This window comes from Pollachius pollachius, assembly GCF_949987615.1.
Source record: "Pollachius pollachius genome assembly, chromosome: 5".
NCBI lineage: Eukaryota > Metazoa > Chordata > Actinopteri > Gadiformes > Gadidae > Pollachius > Pollachius pollachius.
The window spans coordinates 15,337,053-15,361,534 of NC_136938.1; the positions used below are offsets into that span (position 1 = coordinate 15,337,053).

General features: G+C 42.1%; 1 protein-coding gene across 3 annotated transcripts in view; it reads right to left on the minus strand.

The window, feature by feature from the left end:
• The window catches only part of myo9aa (myosin IXAa), an 87,033-nt gene that overhangs the window by 24,607 nt on the left and 37,944 nt on the right, over nt 1-24,482 (minus strand). The window contains exons 3-16 of one of the 3 annotated variants that reach the window (XM_079736984.1): nt 18,963-19,057; nt 18,695-18,757; nt 18,056-18,155; nt 16,996-17,046; nt 15,060-15,157; nt 14,599-14,725; nt 12,413-12,502; nt 11,971-12,087; nt 11,583-11,717; nt 9,501-9,622; nt 8,511-8,652; nt 5,960-6,158; nt 4,941-5,060; nt 286-361 (exon numbers count right to left, since the gene is read on the minus strand). In XM_079736984.1, the coding sequence (XP_079593110.1) occupies nt 286-361; nt 4,941-5,060; nt 5,960-6,158; nt 8,511-8,652; nt 9,501-9,622; nt 11,583-11,717; nt 11,971-12,087; nt 12,413-12,502; nt 14,599-14,725; nt 15,060-15,157; nt 16,996-17,046; nt 18,056-18,155; nt 18,695-18,757; nt 18,963-19,057 (1,535 nt within the window). The remainder of the gene's footprint in view (nt 1-285; nt 362-4,940; nt 5,061-5,959; nt 6,159-8,510; nt 8,653-9,500; nt 9,623-11,582; nt 11,718-11,970; nt 12,088-12,412; nt 12,503-14,598; nt 14,726-15,059; nt 15,158-16,995; nt 17,047-18,055; nt 18,156-18,694; nt 18,758-18,962; nt 19,058-24,482) is intronic. The other 2 variants (XM_079736985.1, XM_079736986.1) reach the window with 2 other exon arrangements.

A 24,482-nucleotide genomic window follows, 5' to 3' on the forward strand; every position in this document is an offset into this window, starting at 1 on the left:
ACAAAAAGAACGGCTATGTTGTGCAATTGGTGTCCGCAGGGCTGACGTAGGGCTCAAATGGTGGGAACCTTTATGCCCAGTCCTTCTGCTTTCAGTGAATCATGGACATTCGGTGCAAAAGTCATCCCTTCTCATAACAGGGGCGCTTCCACACAGAAATACTCCCATCTTCAGTAACTGTTTAACACTGAACTACCCAACAGACCAGTATGAACAGAGGGCTAGAAAAGGTGTTTAAGATTCGGGATTGGTTATCAAGGACGATTGGACATCAGAGGCTCTCACCGTGGCGATCTCTCGTTGAGTGTGTTGCTGCCCTGCAGGTCTGAAAGGGGAGTCCGGGGACTCCGCCTGGCCCCACCTGATAAAAAACACACACACACAGGATGGTGATATGTTAAGCAACACACACACACACACGATTTATGGTGTAGAAAAAAACCACCCAACCAGTAATTAAACTGATGACCAGTTTAGATTAAAAGACAATATTTCTGAATTAGTGGAAATTAATGCTTCAGTTCCAGAAGAGGAATTTAGCATTGATTGCAGGTCCGCAAGGAAATGGGATTAGTTAAGGCTAGTATTATTTGAAAGGAATAAAGAGAAGAATAATAGATTTATTGGCCGTGTTGCCTAGTGTTGGAGGAAATTATAGGCGTTGTCTCATGTAAGATGCTTCTGATCAGGCCTGGTGCAACGAGGGGGAGTTAAGGGGCATCGCCCCCTCAGACGACCATGCTCACCCACTTAGTGAAAATTAATATGTTTAAAATATTTTGTTTTACTTGCAAAATAATATTTGATCTTATTTTGCCCCACAAAACGACTTAGTTCCAACTCAACTACTTAGTTCCAAAGTAACAGTTTAGTCTACATTGGCAAATCAATTTCATTGGTTGTTGGGGTAGCTAGAAGTTCAAAAAGTGTTACATTGTGTGTATGATAGAATTAACCGTCACGCAATCATACTGTCATTGTGACCAAGCAGTAGCACTTGTCTAGCGGTTTTAAAATGGATCACATAGGGGGTTTCAAAAGGATATTCTACTGATTTAAGGTAAGGGATATATACTTTTTTACTTTTGTGCTGGCGAGGACTGCCGTCACTTTTAATGTACTTTGCTTCGGTCTATTTAAGCGATATCTTTACCATTGCCATAGCTGATTTACCCTTGGCTGTGATTTCAGCCAGAAGCCTAGATACCATGAAATCTCAAGGAAACATCAGATCTGTTCTTTGGTGAAAGTAGGATTTTTTTTTTTCTTTGCAGCACTCTTCTTGCATTAATGACTAGAGTCTGCTTCTATGTTTCATAAAAAAATGACTAGCATGAGGCACTTGTTTTTTTTACATCAATTTCTGTACGTACATACTGTATTTTATTCACAATGTGATTTAAGTAAGTGATATAACAAACCACATCTGGATACAAAGTAGGTGACACACACTTTACTTAAGAGTTTATTAACACCAAAACCACTTAAGTCTAGTTGGGGTAACCTCAACGTCAAGAGACGGTCAGCGCAGTGAGTTGATTTTTTTAATTTCTGTGCACAGCATAACCCATGACCAAAACTATTCCACAACAAAGAGGACAAGGTGGAAATCCAATCAACACACACGCACCCTCAGCGAAATGTACAGGTGCATCTCAATGAATTAAAATATTGTGGAAAAGTTTAAAAAGTGAAACTCATATTATATAGATTCATTCCATCAAAAGTGAAAATATGAAATATTTCAAGCCTTTATTCATATTAATCTTGATGATTATGGCTAACAGCTCAGGAAAACCAAAAATTGAGTATCTCAGAAAATTTGAATCTTACATAAGACCAGTAAAAAAATGAGTTTTATTACGGAAATTCCAGCCTTCTGAAAAGTATGTTCTTGATTATGCAGTACTTGGTTGGGGCTCCTTTTGCATAAATTACTGCATCAATGCGGAGCGGCATGGAGTCGATCAGCCTTTGGCCCTGCTGAGGTGCTATGGAAGCCCAGGTTGCTTCGATAGCGGCCTTCAGCTCGTCTGCATTGTTCTGTCTCATCTTCCTATTGACAATACCCCATACATTTTCTATGGGGTTCCGATCAGGCAAGTTTACTGGCCAATCAAGCACTGTGTTCCTATGGTCAGCAAACCAGGTATTGGTACTTTTGGCAGTGTGGGCAGGTGCCAAGTCCTGCTGGAAAATGAAATCTGCATCTCCATAAATCTTGTCTGCAGAAGGAAGCATTAAGTGCTCTAAAACGTCTTGGTAGATAGCTGCGTTGACTTTGGAATTGGTAAAACACAGTGGACCAACAACAGAAGATGACATGGCTCCCCAAATCATCATTGACTGTGGAAACTTCACACTGGTCTTCAAGCAACTTGGATTCTGTGCCTCTCCATTCTTCCTGCAGACTTTGGGACCTTGGTTTCCAAATAAATGAGCGACAGACCACTGAGCGACAGACCAGTTCTCTTAGCCTAGGTAAGACGCCTCTAACATTGTCTCTGGTTCAGGAGTGTCTTGAAACGAGGAATGCGACAGTTGTAGAAGCCCATGTCCTGGATACGTCTGTGTGTGGTGGCTCTTGATGCACTGACTCCTGCCTCAGTCCACTCCTTTTGAAGCTCCCACACATTTTTTAATAGCCTTTGCCTGACAATTCTCTCAGGGCAGTGGTTATCCCTTTTGCTTGTACATCTTTTTCTACCATACTTTCTCCTTCCACTCAACTTTGAGGCATAGGGTCCTATTTTAATGGTCTGAAACGCAAGTGAGAAACGCGAAACGCAAGTAGCTTTGTGGGCGGATCTCTGGCGCAGTTGCTATTATACCGGCGGATAAATGACTCTTGCACCTGACGCAAATCTAAAAAGGGTTGGTCTGAATACCCAGACCAACCAAGGTGGTGTTTTGGGCGTAACATGCAATAAACCAATGAGATTGCCATCTCCCATCCCCTTAAAGAGCCATGAGCGTGAGCATGACTACATGAATTTAAAACTTCAAATGGCTCAGTTTATGGCAAAATAATATGGCCTAATTCACACATGGAATAGCGTTTTCTTCTACAACTTCAGAAACACTGAGTCATCATGTAAATTTCAGCAAAGAGAACTTAACACATATTTGATATGCGGCCCTGTGGCCGCAACTGCTGGTCTATTTAATGATATGCGTCAATACATTAACACACATAATTTGTTACCAGTATTGTATACATTATTGTTTACAACTTGTGTTAATAATATGCATGTCTTCCCCCGTTAATATACATTGCCATGGACTGTATTATGTGATACGTGTTTAGTTTGCGTGTGTTTAAACAGATGGGTGCACAAACGCGCGCCAAGCATCACCTGCATTCATTCATTATTTTAAACACTCACTCGCGGTAAAACTTGCGGTTTTCTCACAATCTAATAATCATCAATCCTAAAAGTTATTGGCTTGTACACGGTGTCTGTGTCAAGACAATATGTCTTTGCTGTACGGTGTTTGAAGATGCATTGATTTAATAGTACAACATATTACTGCTGTATCAGCTGAATAACCCAAATCAATTAACCAACTTTTATCAATTACCATAAAATTACCATTTTGTTTTGGAATGTTTGGATATACTTTGCTCGAGTTTATTGTTATTATTTTAACGCAAGGCATAGCCTATTACAGTGTTCATTCATGCAGCCCCTCTTTGGCATCATAAAATTTAAATTAGGCTAATTGTTTGCATGTTTGTGCTGTGTATAGACTACGTGTGTGTATGCTTACGTAACAGTTCCGACCTGTTTAGGCACGTCAAAATAGCAACACCAACTCCGCTATCCGCTAGGGCACTTAGACCAGGATTTTTCCGGTCAGTGGCGCAATTACAAAAATCGATCAGTAAGATAGCACCATGCATCATTTGCTTTTCGCCGACACGCCTCTCAGGAAGTGTATTGGCGCGAGTTTGCTGCGGGGGAAAATCAGCTTTGCGGCAGGTGCAAATTAGCAACGATACATAGAAAGTAAATTGTAGAATGTGTAGAAAGTAAATTGCGCTGGGTGCAAGATAGGGCCCTTAGCCTCCTTGTCGAGGGGGTCAACGACTGTCTTCTGCACAACTGTCAAGTAAGAAGTCTTCCCCATGATTGTGAAGCCATATGAACCAGACTGAGAGAAAAGGAAACCTTTTCAGGTATTTTGAGGAATCCTTGAATCTACATTATTCAACTTTTTCACTATATTCAAATTTTCTGAGATACAGAATTTTGGGTTTTCATCATCAATCATTTCTTCAATCATAAAGATTAATACAAATAAAGGCTTGAAATATTTCACTTCGGGTGCAATTCATCTATAGAATATATGAGTTTTACTTTAAAAATTGAATTATTGAACTTAATTAACTTTTCCACAATTTTCAGATTGATTGAGATGCACATGTGGCCATCTCCAGAGACCAGAGTTGGTTAACCCAAGGTTAAAAGGTCTTAACCATGCCCAAGAAGCATGCAACAAACAAACCCGGGGTTAGTGAAGGAATGGCAGACCCCTGGCACCATACAGCATGTGACATGCTTGGTCGTAAGAAAGGATGGGATAAGCTTGGCGCAGAAAGAGCTGTGACCAAAAAGCATCATTACACGTCATCATTCAATCAACTCTATTATTAAATGATAGTTTTATGTGGGCCCAATCGCAAAAAACAACAACATTTATAATCTGGTGATGGTATGATGTTGCAAGCATTCTAGATATGAAGCTTTTGAACTCCTGTGTTGGGAAAACACTTCGAACACTGGAGAAGGAATACTTGCACAAAGCATGGCTGTGCAGACACAACTACAAGATGACAATGTTGGTCTACCATCTCCCTGTAGTTTCCCCCCACCGAAACCCTGGGGCTCTAGCTTGAAAATGGGGAGGATAGAGTTATTATGGGATGGCAGCCTTACTGTACTTCTCGTCCTTGCACCTCTGCAGGATCTCTAAGCTCCTCTGATGCACAGGGTGCTGCAGAAAGCTAAAGCTATCCGCAACGCTCAAAACGGCACAGGGAGCAGCGCCATCATGCCCTTGGAGAAGCAAAACAACATCACATGAAAAGAGAACAAACAAAATGAACAGAGGAGAAGATCAACAAACAAAGGGGAGGAAAAATGAGAGAGAAGGAGAAGGGAAGGAAAAGAGAGAAAAAGAAAAGACAAAGATCAATTAGACAGTGAAGTTGAGAAAAAAACAAGAGATGCAATCGTCTACGAGAGAGAAACCTGTGCAAGACTACGGTTTTCACATAGAACGAGAAACATTCAGAACTGAAGGAGGAGGCGACAGTGAGGTTATTAATTCAACTATAAAAAGGTGTGTAAAGGAAGTTGGCAGTCTATTCAACGCGCCTTTAGGTCTGGATAAACCATTGGTTCTACTAATGGGGATTTTGCATGATGCATAATTAGTTACTGAGATGCTATGATTTTATATAGGTGGGCAAAGGGCAAAGACTGGAGGCTTTCTACAAGGAAGCTACAGTCATCTAGTCCCATCTACCACATCTAGCGAGAAAAGGGTTAAACTGTTTTGCATTTCCATTGACCGGCTAAGAAAGAATGCTGAAATAGACTGATTTGACTGAACAGGTCGAAAAAACACTATTACTACATACATGGCAGCACTTTAGTGTTGGTTTTCTACTTGTTCTCTACTTCTGAACATTTCTCACGCACTACTGTGCAGTAGCCCACTAGAGCTGGCTCAATACACAAGCTATCTTTGTCGAGGAACAGTTAAGGAAATTACAGATCCATCATTCTTCACAATAAGAAATGATAAGAAATGTTTTTCTGAGAATATGTGACAAGCCTTCTTGTGTTTCTACATTATGTAGCTATGAATATAATCCTAAGGACCATGGTGAACTAGGAATTGGGGACACTGCCTCATGGAGTCTACCACGCCCTCCTTTGCGGTTCGTCACCTGTGCTTTTTTTGCGCTGGTGTCTCTTCCCAGCCTCCCTGAAGGCAACCAGGGCCCTGAAGTAAGCCCGCAGCACGGCCCAGCGGAACGTGGCCGATGGGTCGATGCCGATCAGCCCACCGATGAAGGCGTTCTTGCTGCTCTTTAGCAATGCCACGATGTCCGGACGCATGTGATCGGTGTTCTTCTCTCTGAAGTCCTGCGAAACAGCGAGAGCGAGAGCGAGAGCGTGCGATATGAGTATTACATATCACATTCACAAATAGCAAAGGTTGAGTCATTCATGAGGGTTCTCCGGAAAACTGTTACCTAATTCCAGTAGCATTTGTTTTATCTGTCATTCATGAATCTTTTATTGTGATATAACAAAGTTCAAGTGGTTGCCTAACAAGATATACTTTGCATGGTTGCTTTAAAAACACGAAAATAATTATTCCCTACTGCAATAATCAAGGGCGATTAACCAACATGATGGATGACAGATAGTGGGTCTTTTTTTGGGCAAAGCATATACACATTCAGGTCAGAGCCTGTGTCTCAATTTGAACTGGACACTTACAATTTAAAGTGACCCCATGTCAATTGTTGACATTGTCTATATCCAGATGTGAATCAGCCATGATTTTTGTTTAACTCAACTATCACTGTGCGGGTATTTCGAAACTGGGCAGTTGGCGAGCCAGTGACATCCATTAAACGAGTGATTAGCAACTCTCAAAGCTGTGTATTGGTTTTCCAAACACAAGTTGGCTATGTCGTTTTTACAATAGTGCCCACAATCTAACTAATTGAAATTTCGAAACTGCGTTTTAGGCAGTGTGCTATTTCCTAATTCTGAAAGCAACATTTCAATAAGTACCGAGGGTAAGTTTAACTGATTGTAAAGCTTCTTAATAGTCCCATGGCATGAAATTTTCACTTTATGAGGTTTTCTAATAATAATTTGAGTACCCCTAGCCTGCCAATGGCCCGCCAAGGTGTCCCGCTGCGCCTTTGAAAAAACAAAGCTCAGACGCACCGATTTGGAATTTGGCCCCATATGTCGTCATAAGGAGCCAGGTTACCTCCCCTTTCTCTGCGTTGCCCGCCCAGAGAATTTGGCCCGCCAATAAGCTACGACCGTGCGAGCGCCACGTGTGTGTGTGAATACACACACTGTAACGCAAGTGTTGTACACTTCTTTTTTATTTGGATAACCGTTCTGCTGTTGGTGTTATTGAGCATAACATGCAACATAATAACGTAAAGCTTCCCTTTGGTGAAAAGACTAGACTGTGTAGGGTTCTCTGACGTCTCTGGTAGCCACTTCGACAACGAGACTCGTAGTGGGGGTTATCTCGGCCATGGTTGAGGAGGAATTGGAGGAAAGGAACTTTGGCGTTTGACCCCCTGAAGTCCAGATTGAACCGAGACATGGAGAAGAAAGGGATTGTTGACTACGATTGTTGCCCTTCTCAACCATGGCCGAGATAACACCCATTATGAGTCTCGTTGTGGAAGTACCAGGAGTCCGCAAACGGCAACAATCCCTTTCTCCTCCATGTTCTGGTTCAGTCTGTACTTCAGATTGATGTGGAAGTGGAAGAACCAGAGACGTCGGAGAACCCAACGCAGTCGTTTGAGATTCATAATATCATCCGGAGGCGCACACAGCTTTTGGCCGCGATAATATATATTATATTATATCGATATCTATATAATATGATATTATTTAGATAAAGAGCTCCAGGACTCCCGCCGGAGCAACCGGAGTGTTCTGGAATATTTACAGAACACGTCCAAAAGCTGTGTGCGCCTCCGGATGATATTATGAATCCGAGCCATTGCGATTCATCCAATGTAAACACTAGTGCATGGTACCGTGTCTGCAAGCTGCTTAGGGCAACACCCCCACCCTCCACCTTGACCCGCCTCTAAAAAACGGTATGTTTGTGGAAAGCTCATTGTGGGACTGGCTCGTAGTGGCTGTAATTCTGCACCAAGGCTGAATTTCTTGAACATCTTCAAATACTGTTTTAGGAGCCCACTCACACCTATATAAAACCATCCATAAAGTAGCATGCCATGGGACCTTGAAGCACTAACTTCTTCGGAAGTTCTCAGTTCCTGGTTGTGAGAATGTACGTCGAACTAGACGGATAACTAAACAATTTTTTTCCTTTTTTCTCCACTGAGCCAGTCAAGGAAAAAGCAATAAAGATTTCACAGTTTGATCAAAAATCCACCACGGTGCTCATGACCAGTACATTTAACATTCAAGAATTTGAACTGCTAGTCCCTCCATCTATGTCTGTGAGCATGCCCATTGGTGTCTAAACATAGAATTATTTGTCTGCGTTCCAAACAGTTAAAAACCACCCCACCTACACATACCCACAGGACGTATTGTAATGTTGCTCAGCAATTATCAAAAAATCCTTTAACTTTACTTAAACGGTTGTTTGTCATTATACCAGTTTGTCCGGCATCCCTCTTTCTGAGTTCTATCTCAAGGTTTCTTCCTTGATAACTAAGACCATTTTTCGTGGCCTCAGGGCTAGGGGTGTCTCACCTTGATGCCGTATTTGACCTTGCCGGCGTAGTGTCGGATGATGAAGGCAGGCTCCATGACAGCGGGAAACTCCATGTAGCTGTTCCCTTCATGCTGCCGCTTGAACTTGTCCAACAAGGTTTGGTTGCTGGCTTGGGGAAAGCTGAACCATGGACAACAAAATGGAAATACTGCAAGATGCTGTAGGTAAGATTTAATAGCTACAAGAGCTGTAAGATGTTAGGAGTGTCATAGCCATCTGTCAGCCATAAGTGAGTGAAATGCAGTGTAAGAATATCTGTTTCGAGTTAAGCACGCCTGCCTCTGTATGAGAATATTCTGAGGATCCATCTTGACGTCAATCACAGGTGTATGAAATGCAACACATCTCAATTTCGGGAAGAAATGTGGGGAGGGAGGGAGCTGAGAGTGAGGGGAGATTTTGGGTTGTTTTGTTTCTAAATCATCCTCTGTTATTATTTCTTGAAAAGCGGTAAGTTCTGAGAGTTTAACTTTCAAACAGCAGCTTTAATGGGGAGAAGATGTTTGGTAGCACTAATCACATCTCATCAATAAGCTGTTAGTTAGCACCAGTTTAATTAATCATCTAAAATGTGATTAGCCTAACACAAAATAACATCAGTTGTCTGCTACGGTCCACTGTTTAACCTTGGTCTATAGTAAAACAAAAATAAATAATGATTTTAGTCAGGCTAAAGGCATGGCTAGGTCAGGTATGGAAACAAGCTACAGAAACCATGATTCAATTATTACATCTTCTTTGCTGGATGCCTAAGGTTATGAAGACCCAGATGGGAGAAAAGAGCTGAGCCGGATATTGAAAGAAAAACGGGGCTGACAAACACTACGAACCTTGGTAGTGTGGGGGTTAAAAGGCTAATATAATGACTACTGTCATGTGGTGCAGCTCTGGATAAGGAGCATCACCATGAGTCATGCCTTGCAGCATACTGCACACCGGCCGTTACAGATAGCAGGCAGCCAACTCACTTGCACTCTTCATCCAGCAGATGGAGCAGTGCAGTGGGCTTCTTGCTGATCAGGTTGATGCATCCGCTGTTGTCGATGTAGTCGATGTTGTGCCAGGTGATGCCCTCTGCTCTGTACTCCTCCTGGGAGGCGACACAAGAAACACAAACAGTGAGGTCCAGAACACCATGGCAGTGAGCCTTCACCTGCATCATGATTGAGGTTTTACTTTAAACGCTCCATTGAGATATTGAATCGAGATTAAGAAACCTAGAAACAAGATAAGGATTGTTGGGGGCAATGAAGAACTAAGAGTGTCTGTGAAAAGGCTTGGAGTAACAAGGGAGCAGGATGTTTTACATTCCCCTAAATAAACAAAATCATTGGTGGCTGAGTTGCATGCTTTTAACACAGAGCTAGAAAACTCCTTGTGTTGCCCGTCTGGCTTCAAAGCGGTTTTATAATAAGTAAAATAGGTAAATAAGTAAAAAGCATTCTCAGTGTGAAGCGGTATCGTTGTTTGTTTCGCCGGTTCATGGGAACACAAATTAACTAAGAGAGACATAATCCGAGAGAGGCTTATGAGAAATACAGCTGAAGTGCTTCTCGGGACCACTTTCTCCAAGTCCAAAAGAAAGATAAATTCCTGTTGCATAATACACTTTTCTGCAAGAGGAGAACAAGATAGTTGTCTACATTAACTTAATTTCAGAAGGACCATTCTGTTCCATCCCGGAAGAACATTCTGTTAAATTCTGAAGTTATCAAGAAATGAATACAACAATATTTACTCCACCCACTCTATCTTTTGCATGCAAGTACTTGAACAGTAGATGTGTATGTATCTAAGAATACATGAGTTGACACTTCATCTGGGATGACTCGCATTTGATTTACGAGCAATGGCCTATATGCTCTAGTTAACTTTGTTGACATAATTGCTTGCCTCAGCTGCATCATCTAGAGTCAATGGGAAATGATAAAAAAAATGGAGTGAAAGGAAATTTCACCAAAAAGTGTAAGTGTATCATTAATTAATGTCGGAAAGCTCAAATATTATGCTGGCATTGGGGTATTGGAGGTACAGCCGTAATGTCAACCTAAACTAAACTAGGCTTGTCATTTGCATAGCAAGCACTGCACGGTGGGAAATACTTAAAAGCAACAATTTGGTTTACACATGCGCTTTTGAATGACAAAATAAGGGGGAGGAAGCAATCACTGAACGTGTAGGCTGTAAAAACACATGTTTCTCTAATAGATAAGGGTTTGAGCCAGATGATACAGGAGCACTTATCACCGGCCTCTATCATTATCTGATAGGTGGGCAGATTGCTCAGCTGCAGCGCCTGTTGCAGCCTGCCGTGCAGTTAAAAAGCACAAGGTCTTTTCTTTGGTCATTTTGTCCGTCAAATCCTTTTTAAAACCTGTCAGAGCATAATTTCTAAGTCCCAAGGTACATTCACATATTTTGGCACGCTTTGAAGGTGTAATTCCCTCATGTATTACATAAATCTACTTCTCACGGGAGGATCAGGTCCTCCTCTGCAATTTGTGACAGGAGTATAATTCAGTCCATTGACTGTTGTTAAACCAGAAATGTAAAAGGATACAAGCTGAACGCACTCAAAATTTATATAAACATAACCCTTAGTCTAGCATTATAACTTAAAGAATAATCTTCCTTCAACCAATCACTGACCATATAGATTCCTGTAAGAAACTACCAGCGATGAGGAAGTTGTGAAGAAGGCGGTGCCAAGTACACAATAAGCTCAACTGTCTCGCTTCAGTAAATATTTAAAAAAGAGAAACATTCTGCCAGAGAAATCCTTGATAAAATACACATGATAACAACCCATTTATGTTAAACATTTGAAGTCTGGAAACAGAAACCATGCATTGGGTTGGTCAAAGGAGGGTGCTGAGGTGAGTCATACGGCAACATTGCATAATCGTCTTAAGCATTTCTAGATTGCTCAAAATCCATGGTGATGTATGCATGTTGGGAAAGTGTGAAGAAGCTTTAATATTAAACCTGTCCGGGTTCTCCCAAGTGATTGCAAGGCAGTGCACTGTACCGTGAGCCAGTGGGCTGTTTACCTGCTCAAGCTTGAAGATGTGCTGGTTGAAGTAGTGCTGGAGTCGTTCGTTGGCGAAGTTGATGCAGAACTGTTCAAAGCTGTTGTTCTCGTAGTCCTCGAAGCCAAAGATGTCCAGCACACCGATGGACAATATCTGGGAAAAGATAACAGTCGTGTTCAACTTATGGTTCTTGCAGGATAGAGTTGTTGTTTAACAAATGGAGTGCTTTATTAAGTACCTTGCGTGCAAGTCTCCTAATTTAAACAAAATTAAATGAAAGGAAGATAACCCAAATAGAATATTTTGGAAAGGGGAAATGCTGTTTGGGGCTCCAAGGATCAGATGTAGTTCATGCTATCTTATCTCATGGAAACATCTGCTCAGATGACTCCACCGTATTCCACACCTTGTTGTTGTCCTCTAGGTCTTTGTTGTTGAGCAAGGCATGGTTGATCCTGAACACGATCCAGTCAAATAGAGCACTGTACAGCGACTTGGCCATGGAATCCCTTACGGTGCCAGCCTGCAAACAAGCATGCATTATTATTGCAGAATATAGTCAACAATATGTTCTAAATGTTCAGTGGTTGATGATAGGAACCAATGATGTTGTTAATGTACTAAACATGACCATCGTTTTTTATTTTGTCATTCAAAAGCGCATTTGTAAATTGTTTTAAATAGGCTCAGAGAAAACAAGCGAGAAATAAGAACCAATCTTTTAGTATCATAACCAGTGGAGACGTCGAGGGCACCTACTAAACCCTGGGCATGAGCGGACAGTGTTAGCATGACTGTAGTGCTGAGTCGTGCGGAACCCAGAATGTGTGGCTGGATGCTAGTCTGACCTCCGCCAACTTGTAGGGGACGATCAGCCTCTCTCCCACAGTCACCGTCTTTCGTGTGGTCAGAGCCTCTAGCAGCGTCACTTCCTTCACCTTTCAGATGAAAAGGGACGAAAAATAGATGTACAACGTCCAACACTGCCCGGTCAAACTGTTATAAATTAGTCATGCTGTGTTGAGCTTCTTTTTCATCGTAGCCACAGCAATATATCAAGTAGAAACAGTATAGTTTGTCTGCCGAAATTAAACTCCCGAAATCCTCCCGTGACCCCCCATTTTCCGTGACCTCCATTGGCTCCCTGTAGTAGCTCGCATCAGATTTAAGATGATTGTACTACCCTACAAGGCGGTCAATGGAACTGCCCTTGCCTGCCTCCAAGCCTAGAACACACAGCCTAGCTCGAGCGCTGCGCTCAACTACTTCAGCTGGACGCCTGGTACCGCCATCGCTTAGAGCAAACAAAGGTCGATCATCAAAGTCACAGCTCTTCCCTGTTTTGACACTGCAGTGGTGGAACGAGCTCCCTGCTGATGTCAGATAGCAGAGTCGCTCACCAGCTTCCGCAAAAGACTACAGACTCACTTGTTCAGGAGTTCACCTAGACTCTGCATAGCTTCCCCCCTTACCGCCCACACCCCTCTTACACACTAATTGTATCTTGTACGTCCTTGCACAAAAAGATTGTCCTTAGCATTGTGTAGCACCTTATCCTAGCTAGCTTTGTTGTATCCGGGAAGGTGTTAACCTTCAACCAATACTTGGTTCTATGAACATCCTTACTGTACAGACAGCGATATATTGTTTATCTTTCTTCTGACATATGTGCTTATTGTAAGTCGCTTTTGATAAAAGCATCTGCTAAATGCCCTAAATGTAAATTTATGCAAAAAAACGGATTCTGCATTCAAACTGTTTTTTTGTGTATCGTGTAGAGGTGAGGAACAATGGTTCTGTTGGCTGATAGAACGCCCTCACCCCATCTATTGACAGAGACGACTGCACTGTTCTATAAACATCCTACTGCTCGAGAAAAAAGATAGAATAGATGTTTATTCTGTTCAAATTGCACGCAAAAGTAAAACCAAGAGAGGCTAGGAATTTACAAACCACTGCACATAAAAGTTATTCGTTCCCATTTAGAAATGGACTTGGTAATTGCAAGTACTACAACTATGATTGAACAAATACTAATAATAAGAGTGAGAAGTTAAAATAACAGAAATATGATATTCAAAGGCATTTTCCCACAGATTAAAGAAATGTTCATTTGAAAGAATTGTTACACTGAAGTAAGACATTGATCTTTCAATCTGATTTGTGGTGATTGTGAGTGTACGTGTGTGTGCATTTTCTTTTGTGGTGTGTGTGTACAACTTGCTTGCATGCCTGCATATCTGCCATTCATGCTTTTGTTTGTGCTGTGTCAACATGTGCATGCCCATTTGCATTCCTGCGCGTTTTTTCTCTGTTGTGCAACAAATACCCAGCAAACGTCCATTATGACGCCTATGACAAGTTTCAGCTCTGCTGCGCCAGACTGACTGCATGAGCAAGAGACGGAACAAGCTTTAACCTCTCACCCTCAAAGCAGGGTCACATGGTTATAGATTAGGTCATTAAGATGCCTGCAGTAAAATTGTATCTGATTTATTTGACAGGAATGGCTGAGAAACCATCCTGAAGTCATCCAGTGCGCAGACCATCTGGTCTGCGTGGTTAAAGGCATGTTAGGTGACTTTAGAACAACTCCAGAGAGACCGAAACGTCTTTAGAAACACACTCCAGTTGTCCCCCTATTTATATAAACAGGTAAATCTCAAATTTATAATATTGTGGAAAGGTTAATTAATTTCAATAGTTCTATTTAAAAAGTGAAACTCGTATTATATCATTCAACCAAAAGTGAAATATTTCAAGCCTTTATTTGTAATCATCTTGATGAGTATGGTTTCCAGCTCATGAAAACCTAAAATTCTCTATCATCAAGATTAAAATAAAGGCTTAAAATATTTCACTGTGGGTGTATTGAATCTATATAATATACGAGTTTCACTTTTTAAATAGAATTATTGAAGTTAATCATTTTTTCCACAATATTCAAATTTATTGAGATGAATGAATGAATAGAAACACAAACAAAAATGAAGAAAGACAACATGACACCAATGACCTACTGATAGTAACTCACCTCCAACAGCTCAGAGACGATGGGCAGCACCTCCGGGTTGCAGATGTCGATGGCTTCATCCCGGTAGGCCTTCCTCTTGTAGCGGATGTTCCCCAGGTGGAGGATGGCAGACAGCAGGGAGAAAATCCTGAAACAACGGACAGAGATGGGTGAGCCAGTGATACTAGAATACAACGAGGATTTTAGATTTACAATAACTGCACGCTTTCTCTGTGTCTGTCTGTCTGTCTGTCTGTCTGTCTGTCTGTCTGTCTGTCTGACACAGATCCACCCGGAGAAACTGCCTGCAAGAAGGTGCAACTTTCCATGAGGACCAACTCTGACAGTGTGTGTGTGTGTGTGTGTATCTGTGTGTGCGTGTGTCTGTGTGGTGTGTCCTTCTGTGTGTGTGTCTCTTTTTGTGTTTGTGTGTGTGCATGTCTCTTTGAATGCGTGTGTCTCTTTGTGTCTGTGCGTCTTACTGTTTGCGTGTGGCCGGCAGGAAGCCCACCATCTCCATGGCCAACTGCAGCCTCTCAAAGTCATGCTTTAGGTCCTCCCCCTCCACTGTGAAGCAGTCCTGCGACCACAAGAAGGACACTGCATGTCACCAGGTAAGTTGGGAGGACAACGCACTTCAACTCATTCACCCATGTGGGACGGGCTTCAGGCTATGGTTGGCTACTGCAGCATATTATTCATGAGCTAGACATCTGCTGAACATCTTGGCTAGGCTTCATTGTGAGGTATTGGGTGTAGGTACATCTGCTAAATTTGGACATCCCCAATACACAAAGCCTTTGACATTTATACGGTTGTGTCAAACAGGGCGGGGGCAAAATTGTTCTCGATACATAAATGAGTGTCTCATTCTGTTTACTGTTTTAAATCGCAGAATCTGACAAGACGAGAAACTGTGGCAAAGCGCAGACAGAGGAAGCAAGTCATTCTGATGGGAGGGTTATCATTATGAAGCATGGTTTAGTGCTGGAGGGGAGTGCGGAGGGGGTAGTACTCCTGTGGAAAACGGCGCCCGGCTTTTCCGGCAACGCAAACCATGGAAAACTGGCAAGCCTCAGAAAAAGCCTACATTTGTGAGTGAAGTTTTATATTACTGAGACGCAGGACAAACTAAACTGGTGGAAAAGAAAAGGCAGATGAGGGGAGACTACCGCTGCTTAACACAAGCCAGAGTCACACACACACACACACACACGCACACACACACACACACGCGCACACACACACACACACACACGCACACACACACACACCTAGCCGGAGTGTTTAGCCTTCCCAGGCCTCCTACCTAGGATATCTGGTTACCGTTAAAAGCTGCTTCCAGATCAGAGTTCTGTCTTAATCACTGAAAACAAATGATCATCACCCGACGCATATTCGTGATAAATGGTGCATCTAGAACGATCCAGCTCATTCTATTTTCATACATTTTTGGATCAATATGTGAAGTGCATGTTGATCATCACAAAGGGATATCTCAAGCCAACATCTGTAATCTACAAAGACAGAACTATGTGCTATCCATTCATTGTTTATGCGAGTATAACAAGACATTCCTCAGAAAGAGAAAACCTTGTATTCCACACATCCACATGGGGTGTCTGACATTTGTGTCCACATGTCGGACATAAGCAGTTGTTCCTAACTTCACTGTGGATGCAATAATGATGCAACCCTTCAACCATCCTGTTGCAAGATGGTAGAGGATTTCAGACAAAACACCATTCATATTTACCTTTAAGAATCAAGAAAGTCCAATTCACAGCTGACGTATATGGACAATAACATGCACCGTATACATTGGCTGTTTACTAGATCTAGACATGGTAATATATCACAGATTATAACCTATCCTCAACAATATTATTGACACGTCAAACTACCACCAGCCAAAGAAAAATCCCAAATGAGGGATCATCATTAATTTGGAATTTAATTTCCCTGAAAGGGAAAAAATCTTTTCTAGTTCCCTTTTTCATTTATTATATGCCTCACAATTCAGGATTGCTCTCTACAACATTGTCTTGTTTTAGGATGTTGAATCGTCAATGACTAATGACAACCTTATTGAAAGCAAACGCACAGCGCAGGGTAGAAACGTAGAACACACTGAGTGAACACCACCATAAAACAGGGGGAAAATCAACAAAAACAAACCAATCAACCACCAAAACCCAAACAAGGAAGTGCCCCGAAAAACACCCACAAAGAACCACAACACATATATTTAGACACAGGCAGCTAGGCTTGTTTGTGTAGCTTTGCGCAGAATGTGCAAGTGCTCATGGGAAGTGTTGGAGCACTGGCGAAGGGCACTGTGACTAGGGGGGTGAAACTAGGGTGTTCTTCAAACACACTCAAGCCCACGCGCGGTGGGGAGAGGCTGAGGATACTGACCGGCTCGCTCTCACTGTAACTGTCCCAGTGCCGGTGGGCTTTCTTTTTCATCTGGAAAGGTTGAGGTAGAGTGGATGGCAGGGTTAGTGTTAGACAGCAGCATTCTAATGGACGCACGAAGGCCTGGATGGGTAGCGGATGGAAAGTCAGGCGGAGAGATAAGACTGACAGTAATAAGTATGTGCATTTGAATACAAGAGCGTTTGGCGCACACACACACGCACACTAAATTTTACTTATCCTGCAAGCATTTATTCTAGAGTTCATTCATGAGATGATTCTGTTAGTGTATTATGATAGATGACAATGGCTTGTTTGTGTTGAACTATGAATGAATGTATGCGTGTATATATTTACTATTCAGCCAATTAGCAGGTATGTGTGTGTGAGCCTATAGAGTAGAAACAAAAGTTCCCTGCAGTGTGGAGGGGAGACGGTCTATCGTCCAATCACAGTTGGAGCTCCGTGCCAGGCGGAAGTTTCACACAACATTCACATTCCAAACATGTAATTGTCTTCTATAAGAGTGTGTTGTTTATGTGAAACAGCTTTTTGTTTTGACCCACAATGACGATACAAAAGACAGTGTTTTACATATTTCAGAGAATGCATGCGTTTCTGTTTACTAGCCTCATCGCTATAGAGCAACCAGTTTTGAGTTTTATTTAGGAATGTGTGTGTGTGCATGTTTTCTCCCCGTCTGCAGTGAATCAGTCCGAGTGAGCCACCCTGAGCTGTATTTAAGAGCAGTATATGGGTTTAACAGTGCTGTGGTGATGTATGTGGTCCATGTACACACAGGTCTTTAAATATGACATGATGGGGGGGGGGGGGGGGGGGGGGGGAACAAACAACAAACAAAACGAACAAACAAACAGAGAAAGAGACCAGGATCAGACGTGTGCATCCAGACACACTGATGCTTGATCCAATTTTCTCTCTGTTTGAATCATTCCAAAAGGGAGCATTTTGTTACACCCAGAGCAGACACACATCCTCCAGTCAAACAGTGACTTGCACATACATCCCAGGTGAGTGGCTGTATGAGGTAGCGACCCACCTGGTTGAGGTAATGGTATTCTTCAGGCTTCCGGAGGTGGAAGGATGTGCGCTCCTCCTCGCTCACCCCCGCCAGCAGGTAATAGAACACATGGTAGTTCCTGGAAGGCAGACAGGAAGTGGGAGGCCCCTTGGTTAGTCCGGGCTGTACAAGGCTCAAGTGGTTCAACACACAGGATATAGATTACGAGTGATTCTTCTCACAAGCCATTGAGAAAATACTGGCCTCAAAATTTAGGCAAGACCAAATTAATATTTTTTGCAGTTTCATCAGATGCCACTCAACAATAAATCTATTTTGACAAAAAGCAAATTTGCAACAGCACCGAGCCATTGGCTGAGATGATTCCCACAACAAAAAATAACATCAAACATGGGTCATCGTCATTGATTTGTGCATCCAAAGCTGTATGTGCATTTGTACTATTTGAGGTCTTTGCAACAAATCTACACAGAAACCTTTAATTCTGTTTGATTACTTTCCGTTTTATTCTTTAGAGGCTCATAAATCCACATTGTTTTGAACGAAAGTGATGGCTCTGAAGAAAAAGTGAAATACTTGCACCTAAAGTGGCAAGTCCTTGGCCAGTTGGGAAAAGAGGAGAAGGACAAAGTGTAGACACCACCGTTCATCTCTTACCGTTCGTTGTGCTCCTGATAGACGAGTCTCGACTTCTCCAGGAGATACTTTTCAACGTAAGCTCTGTTTGGGGGGTAAGACAAAATACAGTTTACCATTAAAAGTAACTTTACACAGAACAAATGTTCCATTTGTAACTGTAACTGACGTTTCAACTGTTTACGTGTGAGAGAGAAACTATGCATGCGTGTACGCATCTGTCTATGGAACACAATGCTGATAGACATGACAATGGAAACCCCGCCGTCCATTAGCAGATTAGCCTCACCCTCTCACGGTGCCACTCTCCTGGTAGTTGACCTGGATGAACTTGCCGAAGCGGCTGGAGTTGTTGTTGTGGGCTGTCTTTGCGTTTCCAAAAGCCTGCAAGTTGACAGTTAGCAGGAGGGGAATAAAGGTTTAGGATGAGTCCTGCACAACATGAACTTTGAGACTCTCTCTCTCTCTCTGTCTGTGTGGGTCCAATTGGACAGATCATTCGACACATACATAACATTTCCAATCCAGCAAACGTCTGAAGAGACTGATAGGGGAGAATGATAGCCTCCACTACCAGATTCTCTCAGGCCTTTCGGGAAGACGTCCAGTAACGTAGACCGGAATGAGGTCATTTGTAATCATATCAAAAAACAGTATTTGTGTATTTCAATACAGTCCTGGTCATCTGGAATTCATTATTTTCTGTTCAATACACATTGGCTCTCAAAAGTCACAGAGATCAGAGAAATATAACTAACTGTACAGATAGAATATCGATTTATCGACACCTCTCTAACGAAAGGCACATTGTACATGAACAATGTTCGATGTAAGCATCAGTGAAAGCCATTCCTACTGAAACAAATGTTTCAAGCCCCATATCAAACCTGTGTTTTTTGCAAGGTAAATGGATTTGTTGTTCTGGTTGTTAAGCAGCATGTTAAGACATAAAAACCGGATAGTCAACATTTTAATCCAGATAAGAGAAATAGTTAGTAAATAGTTAGTCGGGGCGCTTGTTTCTTCTCATTGGCTGTTGTCACAGTAATGACAGATTTCAGTTTCAGTACAAAAAACGCTACACATGGCCGATAATATTAGACGGGTTTAAAAAAATAATCTTTACCCTCCTGACACCACGGGGTAGTAAAACACATGTCTCGAGCCCCTCCATACTACTAATGGAGGGGCTAATAAGATATGACTTCCTCCCCCCTTCTCCCATACTGAGTTGTGACTCATTATCGGCTTGTAGCCTAGTGGGAAGGACCCTCTAATGCAAGGCTTCATGGTGTGTATTCTTTTTATAACATTAAACTTCTCCTCTATTCAGTTTTAAAAAGCACTCAGTCGAGGCGGTCAGTGGCCCGGGCCTGGGGTTTCGGTCCGTGTCGACCCCAGAAGGACAGAGGGAGGCGAGTGCAGCCCTGATTGAAACACCCCCCTCCGGGCCAGCGGCTCCATGCGGCCAGCAAGAACATGTGTAGCGGTGGAGGTTTCATAAGGAGCTGCAGTACTGCCTCTCCCTCTGCTCTGTTTATGTTGTACGGGTGCCTGGAGGGGAAGTCGTTGTTAGGCCTGCATAAAGTTGAAACCCTGCAGTTATTTGTAGCTCTGTTGCTCCAAGTCAACACAAATTCCTGTGCGCACTGCGCTGACATGCCCTAGTCGACATAGCAGTGGTGGTGGGGGGATGCTAATAGTATTTTGGGGATTCCTATCCAGGTCTACTCTCTTGGGTGACCTCATTGCACTAGGTACTGTTTGTGGGCGTTAAAGGGACACTGCAGCATTTTAAGTAATAGCTCAAATCAATGTCTTCCTTCATTAATATTTTCTCATTGGTGTTAAATCACCTCGGCCAATAATCAGACTTATCCTCCTGCGTGAAGAATTTCTTATATTTATATTATAGCACTATATTACTTACTATACTACTTATATTACTATGTTTTGTGTAATTCATTACATAGGCAGCATAACAGTGAGACACGCATAGTTAAAAGCCTAAACAGCCTCGTTGGTGGATAGCAGCATAGGCTATGTTTGATTGAATAAGGGTTGCATTTCATGCCTACTACCTCCCGGCGCTCCACTGCCTCACTGACCTCTCCGTCTCCCTACCATTGAATCTCCTAATGATGATCACTGACAATGCATGCCCGTCGAAAAATAAAATAAAGAATGTATCACTGCTAAATAAATACGACAAATAATGAATTAATGCTAAGCGAATGCTAATGCTGCTAACCTCTAATCGGGGGTTCATAATTAAAGTTAAAACACTGTAGCCTTAATATGGAAGATCGTGCCATGAATAAATCAAGGGTATTTCCGAGTCCCCCAAAGTCACACTAAACTGTATTGATCAGAAACCGCAATTGTACCACATGCAGGTCAATGCGGCCTTTGGAGTTAACATCTCCCGCTTCCAGTCTGGTGACTTCATTTAAGGGACCAAGTCACTATATTCACCGTACCAGATCTATTATCCAAAGGGCTAAAACTTTTGAAATTGTATTGATCATAGCTCCTGACAAAAAGTTGTTTGCGTGCAAGTGGTGTTAATGTTGGGGGATGTGGGCACTCAGAGTCACACAGCAAAACCACCAAAGTTGACCTGTTTATTCAGCGATGTGGTGCAAGGTTGGAAAACTACAGTTGAATGACTAGTTACCTATATTTCCACATTCAGGGGACACAAGCTAGCTCTCATTTTCTAGCTCAGAGAAGGCAACAGCTATGTGATTGTGGAGCACCAGGTCCCTCAAGGACAACCACTCACAAGCAGCTTCGCTAAGCAGTGAGCACTTCCTGGATTTCCAGGAAATAAAATAGGAAGCCTCAAAAATAAAACACACCTCAGTGGAAATAAAGTCGGGTTTGACTGGGCGGGATTTTTCTTGCAGAATGGCCTTGTGATCATAACTCTGTGGACTCATCCACCTGGCCCGCGTGAAAACAGGTCTGCGTTTTACTCAACCATCTGGATTCCTTTCAAACATGTTGCATGCCTTCAAATAGATCGCATTACGGAGTTTCGAGATCACTGGGATACAGCGTAAAATGCATCTGAACATAGAGGCAACACATGTTATTCTATGTTTGTTGGATTGAGACCAAATATGCAAATTACAGAAACACAGAGGTAGAATTAAATAGGCGAAGAGGAATCTATGTTCAGGAACCTGAAAGCAGTTGAATAGTACATATTGTTGTTTATTTATATATCTGACCCCAGCTCACAGGTATCTCGCCAAAACCACCTCATATTTACAGAACGGATTATTTTCAATAAATTTGTCCCTTTACCATTGTTGAAAACCAAAACAACAATTGCGCTATGATATAGCTAACTTCACATTACACAGCCATCTGCAGGCTTTGGAAACCAGCTCTACCAGAGCACAGAGGTATAATTAAACCTTTGTAAGCACTGGGGAGAATAACACACGCTGAAAATGATACTCAATCATAGCAGAATGACTATTAGTGGTTCCTCGGAAAGAGGACGGGAAAGAAGAGACAAGATTGTAGAAGACGATAGGAAAGAAGAAGAAAAAAAGAGAACAAAATAATAGAAAAGGAGGGGGGGATAGGATAAAAGATCATTGGAAAAAAAAATAAACTGCTCTAGTCCAGACGGTAGCCTGTATCACTGCTGGGGTTAGCCCGCAATAGTCATCTATACAATTATATTAATAGCTTACAAAGGCATATTCGTTTCTGTTGTGGTCATTTTAAGCTTCTTTGTCGGGTGAGGTTTACAAGTTTATTATAAATACTATGTCCAATAGTGAAGGGAAGGCAAGGTGACCTTTTTATGATGATGCAGCACACCCTTCCAGTCAGAAGCTGGTAGTAAGAAAGGTTTTGTGGTTCATTGGTCATGCCAATTTCAACCAGTCTCCTAGAAACCGGAGCCATCAAACTGGGAGTGAAAAAAAGGTCAGATGTCGCCTGGATTCTATGTATCTGTTTGCTCCACAAACACAACAGAGAATACAATCTATATCCAGCCTCCTTTGTCATATCATTACTACTTTTTATTCAACACAGTACGTTTTTCGAAAACAATTCTATGATTTCAAAACAATGTCAGAACAAAACAGAAAGAGTGGGAACAATCTGAGCCCATTAGGAAAATATTCTATAGTATATAGTAGTCAAGTCATTTATTTGTTATAGCAAAGGGACTTGAGCTCATTCAAGAAACGACATGTGGTTGCAATTCCCATACATTACCCAGGGTGTGGGCTTTAGTATGTGACCAAATTATGTTATTTGTAACAGAGCTAAAATAGATTGATTATAATAGTGCTTGGCCTGTGCATGCGAGCATGGGTCAGTGAGTGTGCGAGTATGGAAGAGCACGATGGGTTCAGGATTTCACCTCTATTTTGTTAAAATGACTCACCAACTGAACAAACAAAATAAATAGTAAATAAAGGGTGACAAATAGAGCAAATCGAGTTTTCGTACATTGTGCCTCTAGAAGACAAATCACAACAGATTAATTACCAAGTGATTTACACAATTGAAATGCTACATTGATTTGATTAAGATTGGGAAAACCTTTTTTTTTTTTTCATGGAGAGATTTACATGAAAAAAAATACTTTTATAGTGACAGGTCTGAAGCACCACTTCTGAAAAGAGCCTTAAAACAAACAGGGCAAGTATTTGACATAGCTGGCAAAATGCTAAACGCGTACATTGTTCACAGTTCGAGGGTACCGTGTCATCAGTAGGCCTGGAGCCGTATTACAGGTTTTCCATCAAACATTGTTAAGATGCCTTTGATGCAATGTCATCTCCTGCCCATGGGCACTTCCTTCCCTTCTATTCATAGTTAACTGCCCTTTCTCAACACTCTTGTTGTCGTTGATGCTGCTACTCTAGACCAGTCATTCTCAAAGTGTGGTCCACCAGTGGCCCGTGACGGTACTGCAGGTGGTCCGTGGAAAAGCTTAAGAAAATATACACTCTACATACACCCTAACACTTTTTTTTACATAAATTTTACCCGGAATTAACCATAACAATTAGTTATTTTTATTATTATTTTTTGTTATTTTGTGATTACTAAAATAGGCTAGTGCAAAGATTAGAGCACAGACGGGGCAGCAGCAGTAGGCTGACACAGCGGCCTTCCTAAACGTGTGCAAGCAGTTGCTCCGCAAGCGAAGTCTATACAGTGCAGCATCCACAGAGAGGCCCTCGCAGCCAAAATAATGCGTCCCGATTTAAAAACCGTTGTGGATGAAGCAGTGAAAACTGTCAATTTCATCAAGGCCCGTCCACTGCATTCAAGACTGTTTTCAGTTTTTTGCAACGGGATGGGCAGTGAGAACCCACAATTGCTGCTCCGTACCGAGGTCCGGTGGCTGTAAGAGGGATGGTGCTTGCACGGCTTTACGAGCTGTGAGATGAGGTGAGACTGTTTCTACTTAACACCAAGTTCAACCTTTCTGGATGATTCAATGATGCAGACAGGTTTGCCAAGTTTACATATCCGGCTGACAATTTTGAGGCATTGAATGGACTAAATAGGAGCCTACAGGGGAAGTTGGTTACTCTTTTTTGAAATGCAAGACAAAGTTGAAGCAGTAATTAAGAAGATGGGGATATGGGCCAGGCGGGTGGAGGACGCAAACTATAGCCATTTTCACGCATGTCCTCCGTCTTTTCTCCGCATTTGTATATCAGGAGGTTCAACCGTGAGGGTCATTCACACTTATTCACACTTGATTCCCGATATGCAGCGGTGGTGTCGCTCAGACATCAGTAGAATCAACGGGGGGTTTGGG